The sequence below is a fragment of the Thalassophryne amazonica genome, chromosome 1 (assembly GCF_902500255.1).
Source record: "Thalassophryne amazonica chromosome 1, fThaAma1.1, whole genome shotgun sequence".
NCBI classification, from domain to species: Eukaryota; Metazoa; Chordata; class Actinopteri; order Batrachoidiformes; family Batrachoididae; genus Thalassophryne; species Thalassophryne amazonica.
Genome location: NC_047103.1, coordinates 9,797,495 through 9,816,727, shown reverse-complemented (window position 1 = coordinate 9,816,727; position 19,233 = coordinate 9,797,495). Strand labels below are relative to the sequence as shown.

Here is a 19,233-nt window from a genome sequence, read left to right as displayed (position 1 = left end):
CTGAGAGCAAAGCACTCTATTGGGGTGATATGGTATTATGAGGTCCCTAAGATAAAATGGGACCTGATTATTCAAAACCTTATAAGTAAGAAGAATAATTTTAAATTCTCTTCTAGAATTAACAGGAAGCCAATGAAGAGAGGCCAATATGGGTGAGATATGCTCTCTCCTTCTAGTCCCTGTCAGTACTCTAGCTGCAGCACTTTGAATTAACTGAAGGCTTTTCAGGGAACTTTTAGGACAACCTGATAATAATGAATTACAATAGTCCAGCCTAGAGGAAATAAATGCATGAATTAGTTTTTCAGCATCACTCTGAGACAAGACCTTTCTAATTTTAGAGATATTGCGCAAATGCAAAAAAGCAGTCCTACATATTTGCTTAATATGCACATTGAATGACATATCCTGATCAAAAATTACTCCAAGATTTCTCACAGTATTACTAGAGGTCAGGGTAATGCCATCCAGAGTAAGGATCTGGTTAGACACCATGTTTCTAAGATTTGTGGGGCCAAGTACAATAACTTCAGTTTTATCTGAATTTAAAAGCAGGAAATTAGAGGTCATCCATGTCTTTATGTCTGTAAGACAATCCTGCAGTTTAGCTAATTGGTGTGTGTCCTCTGGCTTCATGGATAGATAAAGCTGGGTATCATCTGCGTAACAATGAAAATTTAAGCAATGCTGTCTAATAATACTGCCTAAGGGAAGCATGTATAAAGTGAATAAAATTGGTCCTAGCACAGAACCTTGTAGAACTCCATAATTAACCTTAGTCTGTGAAGAAGATTCCCCATTTACATGAACAAATTGTAATCAATTAGATAAATATGATTCAAACCACCGCAGCACAGTGCCTTTAATACCTATGGCATGCTCTAATCTCTGTAATAAAATTTTATGGTCAACAGTATCAAAAGCAGCACTGAGGTCTAACAGAACAAGCACAGAGATGAGTCCACTGTCTGAGACCATAAGAAGATCATTTGTAACCTTCACTAATGCTGTTTCTGTACTATGATGAACTCTAAAACCTGACTGAAACAATAGACCATTCCTCTGCAGATGATCAGTTAGCTGTTTTACAATATATATACGTATATGCTCATTTTTATGACAGACTGAAAAGTTTTGTTGAGCTCTAAAACACATGTCGCGGCTCGTCTTTAGTCTTCTCAGGATGTCGTCTTTTAGATAACACAAACTAATTGCAAGTGATATGTTAGAAAATGACACAACACTTTAGAATAATTCAGCCTTAAGCAAGATAAAATGCACAGAGTTTTTAAGTTTATTTAAGCCTTCGACACAAAGCTTAGACAAACTGAGTCCTCTAGAGAGACTGAATAGGTGACAACCGCGCTCATCTATTTATTGGAGACCCGCGGGCATCGCTCCTCCTTCGACTTTTTTATTTATTTCATTCCCAAGACATGGTTTTCTATTGGAAGCGTCCTCTAGTGAACCCTAAGCAGGTGTTAGGCCATTATTTCAATGTGACAAACGCTCCCATTAAAACATGAAGGATTTACAACTGATTTTTTTAAAAGACCTTCAGCCACAGGTGCAGCTGGCCTGAGGGCCCCCCCCCCCCGCACGTGGCCTCAGCCACACGTGCAGCTGGCCTGAGGCCCCCGCACGTGGCCTGCGGGAAAGCACCTAAGAGGCCTTGGAAAGCCCCTGACAGACTGAATGACTAATAGAGCCCTTTTTTTGGGTTGAACACCTGCTAGTTCAACCAGAGGACATACAGTTCGGATCAGGACACTTGATAGTTCATCACAGTTCAAATATGGACCTAAAAATTCTTCTACAGTCCCTCCTCTGGGACTCGAAAGAGTCCCATTACTTCAACTATACTCTTGGGTTGTTTACTGACAAGACATCTTCATTTGTGCATTGCAATAATAAAAAAGAAAAACACATCACTCGACTTACTGATAACCCTGGTGCGGATATGAATATCAGTGATACTTCACACGGTAAATATATTGAAGTGCAGGTGAACCTACATACTAAGGCACAAGGTGATCAATTAGCTGGATTATATCAACGCAAGGTGACATTCAAACATTGAGTTTTAGTGTAATTCAAGGCACTTAAAATGGCCACATAAAACAAGTTACAGCAACCTCTTAATCATGGCAAAGTAAAGGCTTTACATTGACATCAGTGCAACCAATCATCTTCTGGCATCTATTGTCTCACTTGACCAGAGGCTCCAACCCATTATACTTGGTTCTACATATTATTTTGTTAAAGCGTCACACATTTATTATTTAAATGCATCAAATAACCCCTACGTTACCACCATTTAGTCAACCAATCAAGAAACTATTCTAAGGTTAGCGCAGCTATGTCTAGTTAAATGATAAACACAATAAATGGTTTCCCTTCATATCCGTCCTTAAGTCATTTGCCTTAGTCAATCATATAATGGTTTTCATTATAGGCCATTTCTCAACATTCTCCACTTTGTTTTTCTTCTTTTTCAGCTTGTTTTCTAATGCCCTTTTTGGCCAGACGCCAAATTTAGGCGATGCATGTCTCTTGAGGCATGCTATAATTTAAGAAAAAAGGGGTCCCTATGGTGCATCTTTACTACTAAATCTACAAACACGCCGTGTAAGGGTCCCCTTTTTATAACTTTGCAATGTGATATCTATGTGTATGCATTTAGCTTTATCTGTGTTACGCAGATGATGGTAAGGACAGACATTTACCCAACCTTCGTTACTAACATATATCCTTCTTTGTTTTTATTTACACTCAGATTTCTGAAACCAGTCCGCAATTCAAACTCAAGAACCAAGATCATAGTCCGTGTTCAGTGCCATTACGTCAGTCCGCGCTCCTCAGCATTTACTCAGCATCTGAAGTTTTGGGAGAAGTTGGGGAACATGGGGAGGTTGGCCTTTCAGGGGTAGTGGGGGAAGGATCAGGAATTCTGGCTTTCAGACAGTCGTGCAGTTCTCTGATGGATCTTTCCAGCTCCTTGTGCTGCTTGGCCAGGTTGTACAGGGCCCCCAGAGAATTCTTGCCCACATTCAGGGTGGTGGTGGCCAGCCCTAGCTGTTCCCTTTCCATATGCTCCATCATGCAGGCTAGCATGTCCATACTAGACTGAAGACCACACAGTTGAGTATGGAGGCCCTCCTGAGCACAAGAGATGTTGGCATTGTCACGGTGTATCCTGAACAGGTATGCAGCTGTCTGACTTAGTTGTGGCATGATTTCCTCAAATAGCTCATGGGGAATGTGATTTGTGAGGGGCAGGAGCTGCTCCAAGGTTTTTGGAACAGACTCTTGTGGAAGACGAAGCTCTCGAACCAAGATTGCCATGTCCAGTGGGGTGACCATGACCAGATTAAGGTTGTGCAGTCCAGGGGACAGGAAGTACAAGGGGGAAGGCATTTCGTGTGTGGGGGGAGTATGGTTGATGTCGCACAGGCAAGTGGGTGGGACACTCTGGGCATTTAGCAGCCTGTACAAAGCTCCCCTCTGTCCTGGTGGGTGAGTTCGGCTAAGGTCTACCCCTGCTGATCCTCCTCCAGAGGTACTGGGCTGATCAGAATATCTCTCCTGCCTTGGGGGTGGAAAGCTGGGGACAGGTCCTAGCAGTGAATTGGGTCTAGGATGCACTCGGGCGGTTGCTGCATATGGCCGACCTTGGCTGCCTCCCCTGGAGGGTATCGTTGCCACTGGCACATGTGACTGTCTCCATGGCTGTTCCTGAGTCCAAAGGGTCTTTCAGGTGATGGTGGAGTCCTCGGGCCGACTCTTGCTGCAGGCAGATTCTGTGAAGCCGTCATCGCCAGGTGCTGGAACGATGAAGATCCTTCTGTTGCCAACTGGTTTAGCTGCTGGATGGATGGCGGCTGTGGCGACCAATCATGTCTCGACCATCCCTCCTGTATATCCTCTTCTCCAAACAGTTCTGAGAGTCCAATCAGACTTGATAGAGGCAGATCAGGCATAGGTCCCTGATCAGGGGAGTCTGGTCTCTCAGCCATACTCCTGTGTCCTAGTAATATACATATACGTTCATTATTACAGCTCCATGTCATTCTTTCAGATATTGTCTATCCTATCCCTCATTTTTGTGGGTGCATGTGTGTGAATGTAAATGTGCGTGCATGTCTTCTTCCTCGTCTACAATATCACCCAGCACGGTCCATCCCAGTCCTCCCTATCTGGGGTGTACGCCACAATATTAGGGAGCTGGGGGCTGTCGGGGAGGATAATTGGTATTTCATCCATTTCCATATATTCTGGTTCTCTGTCTGTTTCGTTTGTGCTTTCTTCCAGGGCTCGGATGGCTAACAGTGGGAGCTGTCCTACTGTGGATGAAATCAATTTATTGACCAGAAATTTTATCAAGGGAATACCACAACATATTACCAGCAAGACCGCCACCCCTGTTAGTGCCAAGATTACACCTATCTGGTATAACCAGTCTTTCCATGATATCCACCCTCTCCTTAGAGTCCCAAACAGTGAAAACAGTGGGCCAATATTCATTCCATTCCCTACAATGTATCCAGAATCGTCAGTTTCATTTCTCCCTCCTATGGAGTTACTTAACAGTTCCTGTTGCATCTCTTCAAGTGTGATTAAGAGCTCTGTCAAATTTCCGTCTTCCCCTGTACGCATGGGAATAGCTGTGCAACATTCGGTGGCTTTGATCATAATACAAACTCCTTGTTCATCAGCCATCATCATCTCGATAGCTAATCTATTTTGCATTGTCATTAGCGAGGTGGCGTGCAGTTGTTCGGTTAAGGCTCCTACTGCTGCCAATGTCCAGTTCAGGTATCTTTGCTGATTATACCACAAGTAATTAATCCACTGCACCTCCTGGAACCTAGAACGGATTTTTGGAGTAACCCCAAACAGAGCCAATGCCCATCCCCATTTATCCGCATCTTCATCTGCTTTAACTCTGCTACTGTCTATGGCTTCTAACTGTCGGGGTATCCCTTCTGGTATCCCGTTTCTTACTGTGATGTTGTAGTCTGTTTTAAACGTCATTATTCCTCTTTTCTTACGAAGTTTCTGTGGCATGGGTTGTATTGAATTCGGCATTTCAATTACTGTTATTGCTCCTGTGAGCATCACAGGAGCACAAAGGCCTTTCCAATTCGGGGACAGCGATGACAGGAGTTTCCTTTTTTGTCCGCATATCCAAAAGATGTCAGCTAAGGGTACCGTTCCCTTATCTAAATTTGGAGTAGATACCCATGAAGCATGGGTGAGATTCAGTCCAATTACAGACCCCCCTATGGCCGGTACTATTTGTTCACACTGTATGCCTGCTGCTGGCAGGGTGTGACAGACGGTAATGTTCCATGCTGTTTTAGCCGGTTTGTATTCTTGCTGCTTTTGCATACACTGTATGTGGTGTTTTGGCTGGGTCGTCCCTACCTGCCAATCGCTTATGTATTGTGCTACTAAGCCTTTAGCTATACAGAATGGGTGTATCATCCCTTTCTCTATTTTAATCATAGGTGGAACGGTTCCTTCTGTACTTAGGGGCACTGGACAAAGTTTACTGTCGGCAGCATATTTTTCATCACCTACTGCCATTTTCATAACACATTGTGTATAGCATTCTGCTTGGTCTGAGTTATGTTGGGGACTCCTATAACAGTTGTTGATATCAGGTAGGGGTTTAGCCTGAGGTATCACACCTTTCCGGTGACAGGCTATGCAAGGCTTTTCACTGATCTGCCTAGCCGAAAATTTCAACCATTGGTAAAATAAATTGGTCTTCAACCCTTGTGTGCGGGCTAGGTCTGTACTGGGATCCCATCTCCCTAAGTGACTGCTTGTTTCTAGGCTTCTAATTGTCCTCTTTTTCCTTGGTTTGATTTTTACCCATTTTGTGGCTTCATGTACTGTAACAGTTACGTCTTGCTTGGTTTCCCTGCATCCTCTTTTATCACAAATTACCTCTATGTTGAGTGTTCCCTCCTCTTCACATTTGATGCTAATGGCTTCGCCTAATATGTAATCCCCCAGCTTTCCCTGTATTCCTATGTATGTAGGCTTTTGATTTAATGTATACCAAATTATATGTTTTTCCTGTGTTTAGAATGCCTTGTTTAGCTGCTATTGCGGCCATGGCCACGGCACAGTCCGTTGTATGTTTTGGATGTCTATTTTCTCCCATACTGACCACCAGTAGTATTGTCAATCCCTTGAATAATTCCTTAATCATTGCTCTGATGTCTGTGGAGGTGTGCTACTAGATGTGCTACTAAGTGAGCCGTCACTAGATGAGCTGTCACTAGGGATGTGTGGTGTATCTGTGCTTTGTCTGGGTTGTACTTCCTGCGGTTCTTCTGTCGGTAAATCTACTGAGTTGCTGTCCGAGTCTGATGTCTCCTGTGGCCTGTCTATCTGTCGGTCTGTATTTCTGTCTGTCTGTTGGCCTGCGTCTCCAGTTGTCTCTGAGTCTGCATCTGAGTCTGTCGCTGCTCTATCTGGCAGGGATCCACTACTCTCTGAAGCTGTGCATCGTCTTTGTTCAATCAGTCTCTGTGAGCGCCTTGGCCAGTGTTCGCCTGGTTGCAGGGAGGCGTGGCCTTCCCTCTGTGCTTCTTCTGGCTGCAGGGAGGCGTGGCCGTCCCTCGGTGCTGCTGTAGGGTCTCTGGCTTCTCTTGCTTCCCCCCTTGGCCCGGCGGCCCTGCCAAGACGAGCTTGCCGAGGCCGCAGGGGCGCTGGGCCACCAACCCTACAGCAGTGGTTTAAATGAAACCAAGTGTCCTTACCGTCTACTTTGACTGCTGTACGTGAGGCAAGAATAACTTTGAAAGGACCTTCTCGGCGGGGCCTGTCCCACTTCTTTTTGAACACCTTGACGTAAACCAGATCACCAGGCTGATGCTCTGATTTCAAGTGGAATCTCTGCTTCTCTGTCTTCTGTAGCACCTTTGACCTGCAAAAAGATAGTTTTGTGTATTTGGGTTAACTGTCTCAGATAATTATGCCATTCGTCTTGTAGCTGCTCCAGCGATGGTCCTTCGTAGGGTCCTCTCAGGTATGGAATAGGCATCGGCCGACCTGTAAGAGCTTCAAATGGTGTCAAATGGGTTAGTCGGTTAGTTTGTGAGCGCATTGACAATAAAGCAAGCGGCAACGCATCCAGCCAGGTTAGTTTGCCATTGCTGTCTGCTATGATTTTTGCTAGTTTGTTCTTTAAAATGCCATTAGCCCGTTCCACTGCCCCATTTGATTGAGGGTGATAAACACACCCAAACTTCTGTTTGATACCCAATTGTTTGAATGTTTCTTGTGTAACCTTGGCTACAAAAGCCCTACCGTTGTCAGATGAGATAGTATCTGGAATGCCAAATCTTGGAAAGACATCTCGGCACAAGAATTTGGCTACCGTTTTATGGTCTTGATTTGCAGAGGCTACTGCCTCAATCCATCGGCTGAATCTGCATATCACTACCAAAACATATCTCATTCGTTTAACTCGATTTTCAGCTCCCATGTCTATGAAATCCATCATAAGATGTCTGAATGGCCCATCAGGGACCGGAATGTGGGCTAAAGGGGCTGTGAATGATTTCCGGACATTGTACTGTGCACATACCTCACACTCATTCAACAAACGGTCCACTGTTGCTGCCATATATGGTGACCACCAGACAGCTTTTAGTTTGTTCATAATTTGGACTCGCGAACAATGATCGGGTCCGTGGGCCCAAATGATTGCATGTCGTAATAAATTGGTGGGTAACACAAAATGTCCATGACTACTGCGCCACAGCTTGTCCGCTGGCCCCTGACTGCGTGTCTCAATAGCGCCTCGTTTAACCCACATTCGTTTTTCTTCTCCACTGGCCCTACTTTGAGCCACTATCAGTGCGTCAAGTGAAACCAGTGGGGCACAGTCTTGGATGGTTAGCAGGGGAAACATATTTTCTCCTTGTGCTCCTTTGCGCGCTGCGTCATCTGCTAGGTTGTTACCTTGAGCTATGATGTTATTATTCTTTTGATGACCTGCACATTTAATGATGGCTACCTCAGACGGTAATTGGAGAGCTTGTAACAGTTGGGAAATCGCTTCTCCATGAGTGACAGGGGTGCCATCTGCTCTCAGGAATCCCCTTTGTTTCCAAATGTTTGCATGTACATGACATACGCCATAAGCGTAGGCTGAGTCTGTGTAGATATTAACACGTTGATCTTTAGCTATCTGGCAAGCCATAGTTAAGGCTTTGATTTCTGCCAGTTGGGCTGAACAAGGCTGATCAATTCCTTGGGACTCCAGTAATTCAAAGGTCTCGCCATCCGTGTTTAGTTTAACTATCCCCATACCCACATGCAATCCCGCGGCATCCCGAAAGCATGAGCCATCCACGAACAGGGTTAGATCTGCATCTATGGCGTGATTATACAAATGTTCTCTGGCTCTCAAAAATTTCTCTGTCTCTGCCACACAGTTATGTGGAGTACCATCTAACGGTGTGGTCAATTTGGTGGCGGGATTCACCGTGTGACAACGTTGTATTGTTATTTCTGGAGCGGACAACACAATTTCATATCCAGTGCGTCTAGCTTGTGTTAAGACAAAACGTTGACTGGTTAGCAGGGCATGTAACTGATGCGACGTGTACAACGTTACTGCATGTCCCATGATTATGGATGATGCTTTTTGAAATGCAAAGGCAGCTGCTGCTAGACCCTGATAGCATGGTGGTAATCCTGTTTCAATGTTGTCAAGCTTTGTACTATAATAGGCTAATGGTTGTTTTCCTTCATTTGTTTCCTGCATTAGTACAGCACAAGCATAACCAGCTTTTTCAGTAACATACAAATGGAAAGGTTTCCCATAATCTGGGTTACCTAACGCGGGAGCAGATTGCATATCTGTTTTTAGGGCCTCAAAGCTCCCGTTGCCTCATCTGTCCAGACGAGGAGAGCTGCATTGCTTGTTTGCCCCACTGCTCTAATCATGGCACGCAAAGGTGCAGTTTTTATAGCATAATCACAAATCCACGGCCGACTGTACCCTGCCATCCCAAGGAATGAAAGCATCTGTCCCACTGTTTGGGGTTTGGGAGCCTTGATTATAGCCTCCACTTGGCTTGGGGCTATACATCGCGTGGTCCCACACAACTGTCTTCCCAAGTATTCTACTTGTTGTTTGCAGAACTGCAATTGTCCTTACTTACTTTATGACCTCCATCTGCCATGCATGCAATACAATTAATGAATCTTTTTCACACTGTTCTTGAGTCTCTGATGCAATAAGGAGATCATCCATATATTGCACCAATGTACTGGGTATGTCAAGGTGTTGTAAATCTTCAGCCAGGACTTTGTTAAAGATGGCTGGGGACAGGCTCAGTCCCTGAGGTAGCCGTGTATACGTTAGCTGTTGTCCCAGAAATGTGAATGCAAACAAATGTTGTGAGTCTGGTGCACAGGCACACTGAAATAGGCTGAACACAGATCAATTACTGTGTACCATTTTGCTCCAGCAGGGATGCTTGATAGTATAGTATGCGGATCAGGTACTATAGGTGCATCCATTTCTATTATTGCATTGATAGGACGCAAATCATGTACCAGCCGATACTCTTTGGTATTGTTTTTAGGGATAGGATAGATAGGAGTATTGCATGGGCTTGCAGTTTTTATTAGAACTCCAGCTGCCATTAGTCCCTTAATTACTGGTTTTATGCCTTCAATAGCCTGAGGTTTTAATGGATACTGCCTTTGGTGAGGCAGTTTTGCTCCCGGTTTTACTTTTATTTTTACTGGTAAGGCTGTTTTTACTAGTCCTACATCCGTTTTACTTTTGGACCACACCACTGGTGGTATTTGCTCTAACAATTTCTCTTGTTGGGCCGATAACACCATCTGTCCCTCTGGTCTAGGATTGAGCTCCACTTTTTGAGCTATAGCCTCATCATTTACTTTTAAATTAATTCGTATAAACTGCTGGGTCTTTGACAGATGTACTTGTGGACTTTCCATGTTTTGCCATTCTTCAACTTCTGAGGCTGTCTTTACCATTGGACCTAGGTCATGGGATTCGTACTTTTCTGAGACTAAAAGGGTCACATGAGGTGTGGCATTCGGCACTTGATACCATTGTCGTTCAGCTGAAGTTAGCTTGACAGAAGCTGCGGCCCCTTGGGGGCCTAAATAAATTTCTGTGGTGGTTATGTGAAACAGCCGTTGATTCATCAATGCATCCCAGCAGCATGCATAGTCAGTTTGTTCTTGTTTGGCGTCGAACATCAGGGTGACATGTAAAGGTAAACTAGGTGTACATACTGCTTCATAGTGTTGTTCTGCCCAGGGCTTCCATTTTTCCCATTCCAGTTGGAGATTTGAATTTTCTGGTTGTAACTTCAGCCAGTATACCATTGGTTGCACAGGTCGGCCCTTGTTTTCCATGTCCATAAGCACCATAATGTTGGCGAGTGCTTCGTCAGGAAAGTGTATTTGCAGTCCTTGATGGGTACACACTATCTGGGTTTGTAGCTTACATAAAATGTCTCTTCCCAGCAAATTCACAGGTGTATTTTGTGAGTATAACAGGGGTGCTTCAATTGTTTTTCCTGCAATCGTTACAGGAAGTGGGCGTGTAAACGGTATTATTTGAGTCTTCCCAGAGAAGCCGATGGTCTTAATTACAGACCCAGAGAGGGGGAGATGAGCGCCCATTTTCCCTATGCAAGAGTATGTTGCCCCTGTATCCACCATGAAAGGGAAATCTCTGTTTTGTATATTAACAGTGACGGTTGGCTCTTCCTTATGTATCATCGAAATAGCCAATGCCACCGTTTCCCCCTCTGTCTTCTCTAGGCCTCCCTATTGCCAATAGGCAGAGGGTCCAACCCAAGGTCGGGCCGGACAATTTCTCATTCGTGTCCAGGTTGTCCACAGCTCCAACACTCATTAGAGGGTTGATCCCCTATTGGGGGTGTTGGTCCCATAGGCGGTCCCGCTTGACTGTTCCTGGGAGCTGAGTTCTGGAATCTGCTTCCAAATGAAGGTTGGCGAGATCCTCTTCGCCACCCTCCTCTTTGACCTTGAAAGTTCCGTGACTCTCCTCTCCACCCATGACTGTAGGTGGGTCCATTTCCGGGTGTGCCAGTGCTATTGTAGTGATAGTGATGCTCCACTGGTGCTGAGACGTCTCCTGCAGCAGTGCTCCCTGCTGCTCCTTGGGGGCTCTGTGTGGCTGTTACCACAGGTGCCTGTATGGTGGCAGCAGTGTTTGCCGTAGGGCCTGTGCTTGCCGACTCAGAAGGAACAGGGGTCATCATTGGTGCCTGGGTCTTTGTTTTTTCTTTCTTGACTTTGGTTAGCTCTCCCAACTGCATCTGCACCAATTTTTTCGTCAGGGATTTTGCTGCATCTTCTTCTTTTTGTTTTTCTTTCTTGTAGATTTCAAGATGGTGACAAATATGCTCAGAGTATAAAGCCCAATTCATTTTCGATAGTCCCACGACTCCATCTAGGGCTTTCTGAACCTCATCTGGTAGAGCCTTTTTTACAGTTATTTTAAAACAGGATTCTGTTGCTGGAGAATGGTTCCATGCATTTCCTGTTTCCTCCGCCCATCTCTTCTGGAATCGGTGCAGGAACTTCTTTGGGCACTCTTCAGGTGTCCACTCCTCATCATCCAATTTAGAGGGATCCAAGACCTCAGGGTACTTTCTTCTCAGTCCTTCCCACATGGAGTTTCTATAGCGATTAAAGGGGACTTCATCATGTTGATTAGTGCCCATCATTTGTGTTAGTCCAACCTTTCCTGCTAATTCTTCAGTGTCATGTTTTCCCATGACATGCATTAGCAAGGCTTTTATGTCACCTAAAGACAGGTTACCCCTGCAGTGCCTTCTTCTAAGGCAGTTATCCATCTCCCAGCTCCTTGGGTGATGTCTGGCAGTCTGTTGGCCAGCCCCACCATGTCTGTCCAGCTCCATGGGGTATACACATGATGACCATTTCTAACCACCAATGGGCATATGAGGTCTTCGTCCTCCTCTTCTTCTGTGGGGGCTCCATACTGTCTTCCAGATCGAGTGCGACTGACTGGTTCCAGGCAGTCCATCCAGTCGGTTATATTCTGTTCTAAAGCCGCTATGTCTTTGGCTACACATCGTTGTCTTTGCCTGAGTCGGGCCTCTTTTGCACTCTCAATGATGATCTCACCAGAAATTTTTCGGGTGGGGTGCTCTATAATGTGATTCCCTGATTGGGCGTCGATTGTTGTAATATTCTTCTTTCCTCGGCGTCCCTATGTCTTTGTATTCTTTCCTTCGCTAGCCGAAGTTGCTCAGCTAGTTCTTCATTATCTCTTCTGGCCAGATCCAGTGTGTCACAGAAGCTCTTGTGCCACTCTTCGGAGCCTCTATAGCCTCTGAAGGTCCAGTCGGCTGACTTATGTGGGAGGGGACGGTTTTCAGTGGACCTCGATGTGCAGGCCGGAGCCTTCAGGTCTCTCTCTTTATCCTCGTCTGCCTCCGTGTCACTGTTATTTGTGGCCCCCCCTGCTGGTCGTGGTGAGCGACCACTTACTTTCGGACTTGGAGACCTTGTATGATCCATTGACAGACTGAGGACCTGTCTCCTTGTGGCTCTCGAGCTTTTAGTGTCAGTGTGAATTTGCCCTCCACATCCATGCCTTGGTCCTCTTCAACGAGTTCCTAATACAAATTGTCCAGCTGTCTTTCCCATATCATGACGTTTATATGGGGGTGGCTCTGATTCCCAGCTCGGTGCACTGGCTTTAGTCTCTTTGGATCTTTCCTCTGTCATTTTTTTCTCTTTTCTCTGCTGTAGCCTCTGTGCTTCCTGCTTGAACAAGGCCAAAAACTTCGTTTTCCTTCAGTGCGTTTTTTGTTGTTTTTTACGTTCTTCTGCTGATCTTTAATTTCTTTTTTCTGTATTTCTACCGCAACTGCTTCACACATCACCGGATCAAATGATCCCACCAAAGGCCATTGCCTGCCCCCATTTGACCTTTTGTGCCACTTTCTCATACATTGGTTGGCCTTAGTGCGTTTTCCCTGGATATTTTCTTAGTACTAAGTCTAGCGGGGTACTTTCCCGACCTTGACCTTGAGAGTTACCCATGTAACCCTGACAAACGCTAGGTGAGGGGTTTCTATGGTGTTCTGGTAGTCCCTCAGGGGCTGTCCTGATCCAGACCAATAGCTTGCTGGCTGTAACACCTGTTTTGTATTTTAAACCCTTAAAAGGATTAAATTCCAACTGTTATGCCCGTCTTCTTTTTCTTTAACTAAATATGAAAATTTACCTGTTTCCCACCGAACCTTCCTTGGGACCACAGTCAGAGTCAACCTAGGAAACAGTTCTTCACCCTGGATCGGCTGGCAGTGTTATTAAATGATGTAATGGTATGCTAAGTTCTTTATTAGGGTCAGCACAAAGCAGCTCCAGCCACGGGGTTAAACCCTGATGCCACAGACGTCTTATCAGCAGCTCCCAATTAATTAGAGGGAATTGTTCTTTCTTTTGCTTCAGATTGATTACCTTAGTAATCTGCCATAATTTCTGATTGATCTCTTGTTCGTCCTGCCAATGTTCTGCTCCTACCCTGTCAAAATAGGTCCTTTCCAGCCAAAATGTGTCCTGATTCCCTGGGTTTCGATGTCTCCCGTCAGTCAAGTAATGTTCTGGGAGTATTATTTCATCATCACTTAAGTCTCCCATCAATGACTGTCCCAAGCATTGATCAGTCTGTCAGCTTTTTCACTATAATCTAAGCTTTATCTCTTTTGATTTATAACCAATTTTATTTATTTAATCCTCTTACAACCCTAACACTTCCTAATGTCTTTGCTCCCGACTTTCTATTTTCCTTCTAATTTTTTAACTTTCTGCTTCTAGTCTTTTTCTGCTATATTTGTTTATTAGTTTTCTTTCTTTGAAATAATATATTTACATAGCACTCTTCTCCTGTCTTTTTCTTCACTGTCTCTGTTTCACACTTCCTCTCTGCCTGTCATGCACCTCCCAAGTCCTCCTGTTGGGTCTAAATACCTCCCCCTCGTACTCTTTCACATTAATCTTGTATGTCAGGCAGCCTGCAAGTTCTCACAGCTTTACACAGATTACTCTCCACTCTCCCACACACCAATCTTCAAAAGCTTTATACACAAAAATTATTAAAAACAACTTTCTATATATCCCTATCTAGACTTCTGCCACTTTTCACTCCGCGGCTTTAAACAACCTTTTTATTCACTTAACACCAATGTGTTCTGTTTAAGCATGTATCTCTTCTTCACGTTAGACAGCTTCTCCGGCGCTGTCAGCAACTTCATATATTACTTTTTACAAGCCCTCTTTGAGCGTACAATATTTCATTTACTTCTATGCCTTACCGCGCCTCGCGTGCGTATCCTGTGCTTAATATATTATTTTTCACCAGCTCCTTTCTGAGCATACAATATTTCATTTATTTCTACGCCTTACTGCGCCTCGCGTGCGTATCCTGTGCCTTTCTGCACTTTCTTCTACTTTTTTTTTTCACTTACTGAGCTCCTCGTGAGCTTAATGTGCCTTTGCACTGAAAATATTCTCTTTTTCTTTTCTTAAAAAAAACTCATATTACTGTGTACTTAATTACTTATTCTTCTCCCACGCCCCACAAGCGTGTATCTGGTGCCTTACTGCACTATTTTCTGCTTCATTAATTCTCATGTATTCTGCACTAACTCTTCATTCATTTTATCTTTTTTTATAGTTTTTCCTCTTTTCTTAAAAATGACGTCCTTTATTGAGCTCTTTTACTTACTGTCAGCTGTGCCACTTTGCACTTTTAAATCTCTTTATCATGTACGTATTTCTACTGCGCCCCCTCAGGCGCTTATCTTGTGCTTTCTCTGCACGTATTCTCTTGTTAAACTCTTTTTTCTCACTTATTTCACTTCAGTCTCTGTTAAACTCTTTAAATAACCTTGTATTACCTTGTATCTATTTGTCAGTATACTCCCCTAAATTAACCCCTACAGCGCATGCTATCAGCCGGCACGTTAGTAACGAATTTCAACACCAATTATTCTCCAAGCATCCAGGTTAGTTCTTCACGCACTCTTTCCGCACCAGAGTTCATGAACATTCCTGACCTTTCACTCACACAGACATTCTTTTTCCCCGGGAACACACACCTTCTGAGCATTTTATCTACAAAGGCCTGATAATTTTCAATCTTATCTTTTTTAGTCTCTTATCAATTTTCTTAGTCCAGGTTCTTTGGGTAAGAGGCAATTAAAAAATATCACCTGTCAACTTGGGCGGAAATCCCGACTCACTCCTCCAGATCGTGCAGAAATTATAAAAGGTTTCTGCTTACCTTTTAGTCGTGATCACTGTTATTTACGGTCTGGAGGGATGAGCTGGACTGCCCAGGCTGCCGGAATGCCCCTGGACCCTCCTGGCTGGCTCGCCAAGTTCTGTCGCGGCTCGTCTTTAGTCTTCTCAGGATGTCGTCTTTTAGATAACACAAACTAATTGCAAGTGATATGTTAGAAATGACACAACACTTTAGAATAATTCAGCCTTAAGCAAGATAAAATGCACAGAGTTTTAAGTTTATTTAAGCCTTCGACACAAAGCTTAGACAAACTGAGTCCTCTAGAGAGACTGAATAGGTGACAACCGCGCTCATCTATTTATTGGAGACCCGCGGGCATCGCTCCTCCTTCGACTTTTTTATTATTTCATTCCCAAGACATGGTTTTCTATTGGAAGCGTCCTCTAGTGAACCCTAAGCAGGTGTTAGGCCATTATTCAATGTGACAAATGCTCCCATTAAAACATGAAGGATTTACAACTGATTTTTTAAAAGACCTTCAGCCACAGGTGCAGCTGGCCTGAGGCCCCCCCCCCCCCCCCCGCACGTGGCCTCAGCCACACGTGCAGCTGGCCTGAGGCCCCCGCACATGGCCTGCGGGAAAGCACCTAAGAGGCCTTGGAAAGCCCCTGACAGACTGAATGACTAATAGAGCCCTTTTTTGGGTTGAACACCTGCTAGTTCAACCAGAGGACATACAGTTCGGATCAGGACACTTGATAGTTCATCACAGTTCAAATATGGACCTAAAAATTCTTCTACACACACTTGCTCATGTGGCTCCTGAAAAGAAAAAAAATGCAGTGCTAAAATACCCTTGGCCGTATGACCATTGTCTTCTTTATAATTTACAGTTGTTCAAATAAGATCCTAATGTCTTACATACAATTAGTACATGTTCAATAAGCACCTCTAATCAACCAATGATAACATTATTTAGATTTTAACGGTGTCTGCAGGTGTGCATGCATCTGCATGTACTTGAGCTTTTGACCAGAGCGGAAGTTAATTTTGAGTTAGCGGACGTTAGCCTGCATGCTGACATGCGCTAAATGTCTTGTAAATCAGTCTAGAGGTGTTATCAGGTTACAAAAACAGCATTTTCAGTTTTAGAAGTGTTTATTTCTCACTAGCGTTTACATAATAAAAGACAAAGATGATATATTTACACACAAACGAAACAAAGTTTTGCAGCTAGCTACCAGCCTATGATGTCACCATGCTAACTTCTGCAAAATGTCTTGTAAATAGCCCAGAGGCGTTATTAGTTTCCAAAAACAGCGGTTTCAGTTTACAGAACAGATTGAAACAGAATGTGACATTTTAACCTCTTAAAATAGGTCAAGGTTAGCCATCTTTGAACTTGTCCCAAGAATGTTTCCTGTGAATTTGAAGACCCTGACAGTAACAGAACTGGACGTATGCTGAGTACAGACAGATGGACAGACAGACAGAGAGACAGACGGACAGGCAGACATAATGCCTTCACAATACCCGATGGCCATATTTGATGATCTCGGGTAAAAAGAAAACTCTCCCAGGATATTTTGAGAAAACTCTTTGTAAATAGCAGGGAAGCCACGTGAGCTTATTGCTCGTGGAATAGTTTGACACTGGAGGTCAGTGAAGTTCGTCTGCCTGCTTCGTCCTCCTCCTCTTTGATTTATTCTCTCTGGGTGTTTTGGCACCGCTGCTGTATTTTGTCTGTGCATCAGCAGAACGTGTTCCAGCTGCTGCATGAGTGTGTGTTTGTTTACAGTGACACACTCAGTGTTTCAACACAAACTCAAATGAGTTCGTGTAGGATCTGATCCTCTTCTGAGAATTAGCAAAATGTTCTCGTTAAGTAAACACTCCGTGCTTTAATCAGCAACATGAGCTCGCTGGAGAGTCGTCGCATCTAAAACACAAGAACACCGACAAAACTGCAGATGTCTGCACCTCGTGCCCAACGTGTGCGCACACACACACACACACACACAATTGTTAATGCAAACTAAAAAAGTGAAGAATGAAATACAAAAAATTGTGCTAAAATGTGTTCAGAATTTATCATAAATCTCAAAGTAATAGAAATTAGCAACTTTTCAACAGGGAACATGCACCGTTTGTAAGAAGACTCCTTAAATGTGCTTTAGATGCTATTGTAAATGTTAACATAGCAGCCAGCAGTCTGTTGCAGTGTGAATTTTTGATTGTGCAGTGGAGAACAAAACAACACTCCCTCTGTGCGTGTTATTATCTGAGCTTTTCTGTCCCTTGTTTTCAGTCCTTTTACACCCACATGTGCATCTTTAGTGCATGTGATTCCCACACCTGTGAAATGATTGTCCCTTGTAGTGTTCATGAAGAAACTCACAACTCGGCAAGCTGTTGAATTTATTCAAGACGAGCAGTAGTTTACAGATGTTCTTCCAAAAACCACATTCAGAAGCTAAAAAATGCTTCTGATCAACATGTGGTCAGACTAGTATTAACTTGAGTTTGGCTTTTCCTACATAGAGAGCAGCCATTAGACTTGTTAAAAGGTTCCAACTGCTGTTCCTTCTGCTCAGTGCAGTAGAGACGTTTTCCTTATCACTGTGCTCCGGCAGTGGGTGAGGTTTAAACCTTACTTATGTGTAGCACTTTGGGGCAATTTATGTTTCAGTTTGGCACTCTATAAATGAATTCTCATGAAATCGAGTGTTAGAAAAATCATTTTTCAATAAAGCTGTTTTCTTTGCCCCTAAATTATATTGATATAACAATCAATCATTGGAATTCTTTTACATTACAACTTCAGAAAAATGTTGAAGGCACTGACAGTCGTTTATAACAATGTAGATAATAAATCTTACTTACTTACGTCACTGAAAATTCCAGATTCATCTGATGTGTCTAAAGGTTGATGGTACAACTCAGCAAGTAAAACTGTATGACCCGTGGAGTTACAACGATCGAACTGATCCCAGCTTCTCGTCCTCTTGTCTCCCCACAGAAACTGGAAACGTCGACCCGGTGCTTATTGAGCGTTACAACAGTCCCGGCTTTGTGGGCTGCTTGTCTCGAGTACAGTTCAACGGAGTAGCTCCCCTCAAGTCTGCGCTGAGAACCACCATTCAGACTCAAGCTCCACCCATATCCGGTCAGTCGGACAAGCAGCCTCCAGGCACCTCCACAGTGTCGTACCAGGGAAACTGGTGGAATCTAACTGCGGCGCTTCACCTCTTACCATCCCGCCAATGTCTGCAGCAACAGATCCCTGGCATCTGGACAACACAGGTGAGGATTAGTCCAAGATCTTAGTGTGGTTTAGTTCTTCTCCCCCGACTGAATTCTACTGGATGGATGGAACTCCATTCCTGCAAAAGACGCTCCTTTATTTGGTGTTTTATTGGTGATCAAAAGAGCCGTCCTAATATTTAACATCTCTCATAGGTGTTGAAATGGGTTGGGATCTTGTGACTGTGAAGGTCACAGCATGTAATTCACATCATTATCATATTCATCAAAACCATTCAGTCACCCCCCCCCAATAGGGCAAATCGACAGGAAGTCTATGAAGGGAAGCTAACACAGCTGTTACGTGATTGAATTCCTCGTTTTAATTTGTGAAAACTCTGGCAGTCCTGTTGGTCTTGAAGGTGATGAAATCAAATAACTGATCAAGAGTCCAGAATGGAAGTGCTGGCGTGTTCCACAGGAACACCACTTTAGTGTGCTTTCAGGTACGTTGCACCCTCATCCAGAGCAGCTTCTGGAGGCAGCAGGTTTCCTCCAGCTCGATATCTGCTGTGAAATCGATCCAGTCCATCTATCTCGAATCCAGGTCCAGTTTCAGTGTCAGCAGGATCTCACTCTCCATCCCTCACTCATTCATTCTGTCTTTA

At 44.0% G+C, this 19,233-nt stretch overlaps 1 protein-coding gene across 1 annotated transcript in view; it reads left to right on the top strand.

The window, feature by feature from the left end:
- Positions 1-19,233, top strand: part of cntnap2a (contactin associated protein 2a) — a 1,233,088-nt gene that overhangs the window by 1,208,465 nt on the left and 5,390 nt on the right. Inside the window, 2 exon segments of the mRNA XM_034162408.1 lie at positions 18,342-18,530; positions 18,533-18,635. Coding sequence (XP_034018299.1) covers positions 18,342-18,530; positions 18,533-18,635 — 292 coding nt within the window.